The sequence below is a fragment of the Molossus molossus genome, unplaced genomic scaffold, assembly GCF_014108415.1.
Source record: "Molossus molossus isolate mMolMol1 unplaced genomic scaffold, mMolMol1.p scaffold_m16_p_12, whole genome shotgun sequence".
NCBI lineage: Eukaryota > Metazoa > Chordata > Mammalia > Chiroptera > Molossidae > Molossus > Molossus molossus.
This window is the reverse complement of record NW_023425347.1, coordinates 101,586,494-101,594,986: the sequence shown is the minus strand read 5'-3', so window position 1 is coordinate 101,594,986 and position 8,493 is coordinate 101,586,494. Positions and strand designations below refer to the sequence as shown.

The 8,493-nt window shown below is 59.8% G+C and overlaps 1 protein-coding gene across 1 annotated transcript; it reads left to right on the top strand.

The window, feature by feature from the left end:
• Positions 1-7,233: 7,233 nt before the first annotated feature.
• On the top strand, positions 7,234-8,493 carry HES3 (hes family bHLH transcription factor 3). The gene is made up of 3 exons (XM_036255099.1): positions 7,234-7,314; positions 7,393-7,474; positions 8,120-8,493. The coding sequence occupies exons 1-3, from the start codon at positions 7,234-7,236 to the stop codon at positions 8,491-8,493; spliced, it is 537 nt and encodes a 178-aa protein (XP_036110992.1).

Genomic DNA, 8,493 nt, shown 5'->3' with positions numbered 1-8,493 from the left:
GGCGCAGGGCGGCGGACCAGCGGGCGACAGCGCCGGCCGTAGCCCGGGGAAACCCGCCCGCCGCGCCTGCGCACTGCGCCGCCAACGCCAGCCGGGAGGGAGCGGCCGGAGCTGCGCGCCGCCCGTCAGCTCTCGCGATACCGCCGCGCCGCGGGGCGGAGGCTGGAGTTTGGCGGGAGCGCCCCGCCCCGCAGGGACCGCCCGGCCCGTCGGCTCCGCCCAGCCGGCCGGGTCCCGCCTGCGGGCGGCGGCGGGCGGGGTGGGGCCGCAGGTTGCCTGGGTCCCGGGCGGAGAAATCGCCACCAAACTCCGGCAAGTCCTCGACCAGAGACTCCGGTGAAATGCGAAGCGACCCCACCCTCGGCGCGCCCCGCGCCGTCCTCCCCCAAATTCACACCCTTCGGCCCCAGCCGCGAGCGCGGCCGGTCCCGTCCTCCACCTCTAGGGATCCGCACGCAGGGACGAGCACGGCGACCCCCACCTGCCCCCCGCAGGGTCCCCGCGCGCCCGCCGAGCCCACGCCGCGCCCCGCGAGCACACTGCCCGTGGGGCACCCTACGCGCCGGGCACCCACGCGGCGGGGTGACCGCCCACATGGTCGATGGTGGAACAACTCAGGATAGGTTCCATTTTCTAAAAGGCAGGATTCAGAACTTGACAGTCTGATCTCGATTTCCCCCGGGGAAAGCAGAATCTTTTGCGTGAGCCCGGGAAAATGATTGAAATCGAAGCGGAAATGATTTCACAGCGGTCGTCTTCACGTGGTAAAGCTCTGGGCGACTTTTATTTTCTCCGTCATATGTTTTTGTATTTTGCATACGGCTCACAATCAACTGACATTACTTTCATAATCAGAAATTGTTCTTTACTGGTGTGTGTGTGTGTGTTAATCCTCACCCAGGGTATTTTCCACTGATTTTTAGATAGAGTGGAAGGGGACATTGATGTGAGAGAAAAACATCGATTGGTTGATTGCCTCCCAAAGGGATCAAACCTACAACCCAGGTACGTGCTTTTGACAGGGGATGGAAGCCGTGACCCTTCAGTCCGCAAACCAGTGTTCTAAGCACCGAGCCGAACCTGCCCCGGGTGTCCTTTTTTTTTTTTTTTTAAGGGTTAATAATGCCCCCATCTGGGGAGCTACAGAGCGATGGTGGGGGAGAAAGGCAAGTCAACAAATGTCTAGAAAAGTATGGTGGGGTGGGAGGGACCATGGGCGGGAGAGCGGAAGGGTTAGGAGTCTGCGTGGAAGAGAGATGCTGCAGCTAGGTCTTGGGGCCCTTGGGGGGAGGGTAGCAGCCCTCCTGCCACTAGAAATGAGAACAAGGGCATCTAAGGGGAGGAAGGGAGGGAGCGTGGCACGGAGTTTGTAGTCACAGAGGCAGGAGGAAGCAAGCGCGAGGCAGGATAGGGGACAGGCCCCAGGGGAGGCTGGAGCCCAGAGTAGTGGGCCAGACAGCTCCATGGAGGCCTGGTGGGCTGAGCTGCAGTCAGCCAGGTCCTGGCTCTGAGCCCCTGGCTGCCCCGAAGGACCTGGCAGGACACCTGGCTTTGGGGCAGCTGGGTTCAGGGAAGGATACAGAGCTGGTACTGGGGCCCCCGTGCCGCTGCAGTCCAGCTTTGTGACCTTGGGCAAATCAACTCTAGGAGCCTCAGTTTCTGTAAAATGGGGATCCTGATTTCTGTAAGGCCTAGTACCATATTTAAATGGTGCACAGAAGACATGTGCTGAACTCAGTTGGTTCGAATTAAAAAGAGATATAATGTTTAAAAAATCCAGAGTCGCCCAGTGCCATGTGGCAAGAAGGCCTGGGTATTAGGTTGAACTCCTGCCTCTGCCTGTTTCTCATGGGTTCCCCCAGACTCAGGACTTCCCCTTCTGTGCCAGGATGCCTGGGGGCCACTAGAGAGCGCTCGTGGCATCTTCACTCCTGGGAGTGAGTCTGGTCCTGGGGCAGAGAGCTGCCCCCAGGAACCTCCATTGCTGGCCATTGACTTCTGCTCTCCATGCTGACTTACGGCCCTGATTCCCCCCAGAAACATCCCTATGATGAGGACACAGTAATGTAATCCAGACTGGAGAGTCTCCTTTCTCCTCTGCCCATCACTCCCCATTAGACCCTACCAGCCCCATCTTGGAAAGGGAGAAAGCAAGGGGGAGCAAGAAAGATAGGGCCAGCTGAGAGGGATGGGGAATTTTTAGAAGTTACCGGAGTTGCTGATTCTATCAGGGCTCAGGGCTCACAGGGCAGTGATGGAGGAGAAAGGCAAGCAAGCAAATATATTCACACTATAGCCTAGACCCAGAGAAACAAAGTAACACTGGCATAGACCCAGCGAAACAAAGTAACACAAAGAGATACACACAGACACACAGAGGTACACACACACAAACGGGCTTTCCCACCAGAGAGGAAAGCAATGTGATCAAACAAATCCACTCTGCACCCAGCTCTCCAGTGTCATCCCAGTGTGTCATCCCCCTCCCCCAGTCCAGAGCAACAACAAGCCTACAGATAATATAAGAAAATAAAGGAGAGCAGCTCGGCCCTGGGATGCCTTGCTCGCCTTTTTTTTGTAAATAAGCATTTGAATGTGTTTTGTTCTAGGAGCTGCAAGGCAAGCACAAAGGGAGCTCTTTCTCATGCAGGAGGAAGGTCCTTCAGCAGGGCCCTCCCTCTGCCATCCACCCACCAGCTGAGGTGGCTTTCCATCCTCCGAATCCCTCCTGATTAAAGAGTCCTAAGAACCACCTTGACTTTTCCAAGTTAAACTGCAGGCTGAGATGAAATTGGGCTTCCGTTTCTTTAACGGATTACATTCTTGAGCAAGAATGAGGTGGGGAGCTGCAGAGCAAGCAGGAGGCAGGGGCAAGGACAGGAGTTAACCAAGCACCTCAACCTACATTCACTTCCCTAGATGGAAAGTTTGCTCTTCTCCAAGCTTTGCACCGAGCAGGGAAAAGTCCAGGAGCCAGGTTTCTCTCCCTTCTCTGCATGTAGGTCCCTAGTCAGTTGCTGTTAGAGTGGCCTCTTGGGGCCCCGTGAGGCTGTCCAGTGTGGTGGCCTCAGATCTTCCCGGGAGGGAACCCTGGTCCTCCAAAGTTTTCTTTTCTCTCCCATGGCCATTCTGGGCACCAGGCATTCAAGCCTCCTCTCTCTAGTCTGGAAATGGGTAAATGATGCGTGATTTATGAGCACATCAGCGCAAAGTGCATAAGTCATATGCGCACAAAGCAGCCGGGTAAATATTTAAAGATTAGAGCCAGCTGGGGAGAAACACAAAAGGCTGGGACAATGGGGGTCTCTCTGAATTCACTCTCCCGGAGCTGGGCCAGCCCGGTTCAGTGTTGATGCACTCACCGGAGTCCCAGCCTTTGTCCCCTAAAGGACCCTTGGCTGCTGAGCTATTCGGAGTCCCAACACAGCTAAACAGAGTTAAACAATTGCAGCCTCTCCAACCCCATCTGGAGACAATTGGCTGAGTCATTCCGGGGCTTTTGCTGGTCCCAATAGTTAATTGCATGGAGCAATCACTCCATTCCTCTTTGAAATGCGTCTGCAGAGGGGAGGGTACATTTCTCCCACCAGTCACCACACCCTAAGTGGCCTTCACAGCACTTGCCTGGGAGCATTGCTGAAATCCTGGGGCTGCAGGACAGAAGAGGCCCTGGCACAAGGCAGACAGCCTGCACAGGGCTGTCACCTGGGATGGCTGTGGGCCATCTAATGGGATTCTTGACCTGGGGCCTACAGACCCCTCCCCACCCCGTTTCCAGACTCGACTCATTCTGTAATGTTTTTGTTGTTGTTGTTGTTGTTGTTGCCAAAGTTAAGAAAGCCAAAGGGGAGAAGGCAGGGCAAAGCCACAGTTACTCTTCGCCTTAAATTCCCAAGGGCGAGGAGGCAGGGGGCTCTTCTGGGCGCCCCGAGAGCTGTCCGAAGTTACAGAAGGAGTTTGTTCCTTGAATGAGCAAGGACAGCCTCAGTCTCTCGGCGCTCTGCCCGGACTGACTTGTGCTCCCTCCAAGCACCCTGGGGACCCCAGATCCTAAGGATGGAAAGGGAGCCGGTGGCCTACATCCCAGCTTGCATAAGCCCTGCTTCTGAGTTGGTACATGCCCTTCCCGGCAGCTCGAGAGCACTTGGTTCTGAGTGCTGTGAGAGAGGGCGTGGAGTGAACCCCTGCAGCACCCACACTTCGGAAACCGTCTCCCCCACCCCTGCGCGCCCCGGGGGCCTGGCCTGCCGGAGTGAGCGCAGAATGCCCAGACGCAGAACTGGCCAACTGCATGGGAGACGGGGAGAAGCTGGGTCCCCAGCCTGGGCATCGGAGAGGGATCTTGGTGGAGACTTATCTACTATTTTCTCCAATGACCTCGCCTTTAATTTCGTGGGGGAAGTGGCTGCCCTGAAGAAGGAGCCCGAATTGGGGTCAAGTGGGGAAGGGGCGGGGGACGCTGTCTTGGAGCACGGGGAAAGGGAGGGTGCGACCCTCGGCCGGCTTACGACGAGATCGGCGGCGGGGGAGCCGCACTAGGAAGATCGGACAGTGGGATGAGGGGAATCAGCCTAGGGAGGGAGACCCAGCGAGAGGACCTTGGAGGGGCGAGCGAGCGGTGCCGGGGTGAGAGTGGGGGCGGCGGAGGCAGAGGCTCTTGAAGTGGGCGGAGGCGGATCCTGACGGCTGAGAATCCCGCCCCGCCGGCCTAGCCCCTGCAGCCAAAGCAGAACATTGCGAATTAGAGCATTTTGCGGTCAATTTTCCACTGCTTAAGAAACACTAAGCCACCCACGTGAGCGGCCCCACCCTGCGCGGCCGGGGTTCTTGGGCATCAGCTCGAGAGGAGTGGTGCCGGGTGCGAGCAGGAACGGCCCGGGGGCCCCTTTATGGTGGCCCTAGCTCTGGAGAGGGGCGGGCCCCGCGCTCCCGCTGCGGCTGCGAGAGCCACGCCGGGGGCCATTGGTTTGCCTACGCGCCGGAGTTGAAAGGCGCGGGCAGCGGTTTATGGGGAGGGATCCTAATTAGAGGACAAATTGCCCCGCTGCCCGCGCAGCTCGAGAGCGGAGGCGGGGGCTTAGGGGACCGCCAGAGCGCAGCGCGCGCCCAGCTTCGGTGCAGCTGTGCAGCAGCTGGAAGCCTGTGCGCAGCGGGGCGCCCCGAGTTTGGCACCGAGGGGGAGGGCGCGGGCGCGGCTTTGTGGGGCCGGCACAATGCCCTTAACACTCGGCTGCCCCCTTTGTGCCCGGTTGCGCCGCCCGGCCACCCCGCGGTGCCTTTGTACCGCGCCGCCCAGGCCCAAGCCGGAGCGCACGCACGGAGGCCGCTCGGGCCCAGCCAGCCCCGGAGTTTCAAAGCTACGTGGCGCGTGCCAGCGCCCTCCGTCTGGCCTCAGCCCCGCGGCGCGCCCCGGCCCGGCCCGGATCTGGCCCGTGGGCCCTGCGGCCGGGGCGGAACAGCACCGTGGAGCCGCTGTCGCCGCAGCTTCAGCCTGAAAGGAAGACGGGGCGCCATTCTCCACGCTGCTTGGCGCCGGGGAAGACGCTGCCCTGGTGGGGCCCTTCCAAGTCTCTCGGGCGGGGCGGGGAGCGGGAGAGATGCCCCGGGTGGAGGTGAAAGGGGGCCCACACAGCACCGAGCAGCTTTCCCTCACCCCTCACGAGGAGGCCCTGCAAGGGCTAATTTGTTCGTTTCTCCGCCGCGGGGCTCAACTTCGAAATTTTTGCGTCCATGTGACTTCCCCATCGCCCTGGAAGCAGCTGCGGGCGTCGCATTGTTCGGAACCCCATTTTACAAACCCTGAAACTGAGGCTATGAGGCCAGTAGAGGGAGTTGTGTAGGCTCGAACCCTGGGTCTCCCTGGACGTCAGTCTTCCTGTCAGTCAAAGCTACTGGAGTCCTGCTCCTGGAGCCAAACCCTTGACGGCACGAGTCGTCCGTGGGGCCCAGCGCGTCCTGGGACGGGGGTCTCCTTCCCAGAGTCCCTGGGTCTCCAGCTACGGCCGGAATAATGAAAAGAAGTTGGGGTACCAGACCTTCAAAAGCACAGAATGACTCCCATATGATCAGTGGTGTTCCCCACCCCCATCTGCCATTTGTTGGAACCCAGAGAAGGCCGGTGGGCATACACTCCCAGGCCTGCCCTGTAAGGAAAGGGTTCTCAGAGCCCGAGTTGTCCAGCCCGGAAACCCAGAACTGGAGGTGGGGAAGGCTGTTCGGACTCACCCTGGCCAGGGATTGCCTGCAGGTTGCCCCACGTCCCCCAAGGAAGAGCATAATTCCTAACAGGGCTTGAGGGCACTGCGTCCAGGCTGCAAGCTGACAGGGTGGCTCCCAGTCCCAAGGCCCCAGGGAGGAGGAGGCTGGCTGTGGCCCTGCGGGCGGGCTGCATGCTTTAATGGGACACATGTTGCTGTGTGGCCCCCTCAGGCCCTGCCTGAGCTGGGCTTTGAGCAGCCACAGGCAGAAAATTGCTGCATTGTCCCAACATTAGGGTTACTAATGCAGCATTGGCAACGCGGCCAGAGCGTGAAGCCCGCAGAAAGGCCTCACTGGTGGGCGCTCCCTGCCTCCGCATCTTCATCAGGCCGGCGGAGGCCTGGTGCTGTCACAGTCATTAGCGGGACTCAAAGCTGGCTGGGCCCAAGGACCCTCGGTGGATGCCCCCGAGAATGCTCGGAGACAAGAGTGGCAAGGACAGGATAAATGGGCCTGGTGGAGAGAGCTGGCACCTAGGGATACTGGGATGAGACAGGCTTGGAGGGAATGGGCATGGGAGAGGACCCCAGACTTGGGAAGTGGTGGAGGTGAGAGGGATAAAGGGAAGACTGAGAAAGAATAAAAGAGGTTGCTAGGGAGGGGGAGAGGTTCTGGAGGAGAGGCTGAAGCCTGAGCTAGGGGAGGAGGTCAGGCAGAGGGAGGTGGGAATGTACTGGTGTGTCCCCTGCTCATCCCCTCCCCTTCAAGGTTCCTGGAGTCTGGGATCACCTCATTGACATGTAAACGAGGGGCCCCTATAAAGGCTGAGCTGCCTCCCTCGGGTACAGATACGACAACATGGGCACTGAGCCCCAGACCCAGGACAACTCCAGCGGCCCTGCAGGCAGATTCCGAAAGGTCTGGGGTTCTGAAGAGCTCAAAGTGGGGGCCCTGCCAGGCCAGCGGGGGCAAAGGTCGAGAGGGCCATGGCCCTGCCCTCTGACAGCCTCTTGTCCACAGATCTCCAAGCCGCTGATGGAGAAGAAGCGCCGGGCACGCATCAATGTGTCGCTGGAGCAGCTCAGGTCATTGCTGGAGAAGCACTATTCACACCAGGTGAGGCACAGGTGCCATGGACCCTCATCTCCTCCAACACGGGCTCCCCAGCTAAGAGCCCTCTTCACAAACCCGCAGATCCGAAAACGCAAGTTGGAGAAGGCAGACATCCTGGAGCTGAGCGTCAAGTACATGAAAAGCCTTCAGAACTCGGTACAAGGTAGAGGTGGACCCTGGAAGGCTTGGGGGGTAGGATCAAGAGGGGAGGGGCTAGTAGGATCAGAGCCATGCATAACACAAGGCCAGATAAAGGAGGGAGGGATGGATGGAAAAGAAAGTGCAGCGCCTGTCCCACCGGTGTGGCTCTGTGGACTGAGCGTCGTCCCATGGACTGAGAGGTTCTGGTTGGATTCCCGGTCAGGGCACGTGTCTGCGTTGAGGGCTCAATCCCCAGTGGGGGACGTGCAGGAGGTAGCCGATCCATGTTTCTCCTTCACATAGATGTTTCTCTCTCTCTCTCTCCCTCTCTCTCTAAGTCATCAATAAAAACTTATTTAAAAGAAAGGAGAGAGAGAGAGAGAGAGAGGTGCAGGGCAGTGTGCAGCTGAGTGAGGAGGGGCCCCCGATGGCTGGAGGAGGGAGGCGGCACAGGCCGGCTGGCTGAGCTGTAATCCGAATGGAAGAAGGTTTGGACCCCTGGGGAGACGTTCAGGAAGCCTCCTCTCCCCTCCTCTCCCTTCTCTTCCTTTCCCCTCCACACTTCTCCCCTTCCCTTTTCTCTCTTCTCTACAACTCTCCTTTTCGTTTACCTTCTTCTACTCTACCCTGCACTCCACAATTCTCTCGTCCGCTCCCCTTCCCCCAGGGCTCTGGCCGGTCTCCAGCGGAGTCGAGTACCCGTCGGGCTTCCGGGGCTGTCTGCCCGGCGTTAGCCAGCTTCTGCGCCGCGAGGAGGAGGGTGGCGGCGGACTGCGCTGCCCCCTGGTGCACGAGCACGTGGCAGGCAGCACCATGGACAGCGCCAGCCCCGGCCCGGAGGCGTCCGCGCGGCGAGGTCCTTGTGCCCCCACCATTTGGGCCCCTGATCCGGCCTCCGGCGGCCCGCGGTCCCCGCCAACCCGGCTCCTCCACCCCAGTGGTCTCCCTGGCCCGTCCACCAACGTCTCGGCACCGCAGGCGGCGTCTCGCCACTGCGCCGAGAGCCCGGGGACGGGGCTGCGCCTGTGGCGGCCCTGGTGA

Bases quoted from the DNA above. Each gene is read 5' to 3' on its own strand.
- HES3 (XM_036255099.1), top strand. From the start codon at position 7,234: ATGGAGAAGAAGCGCCGGGCACGCATCAATGTGTCGCTGGAGCAGCTC. The intron at 7,315-7,392 runs GTGAGGCACAGG...ACAAACCCGCAG, and splicing joins AGAAGCACTATTCACACCAG to ATCCGAAAACGCAAGTTGGA. The intron at 7,475-8,119 runs GTAGAGGTGGAC...CCCTTCCCCCAG, and splicing joins CCTTCAGAACTCGGTACAAG to GGCTCTGGCCGGTCTCCAGC.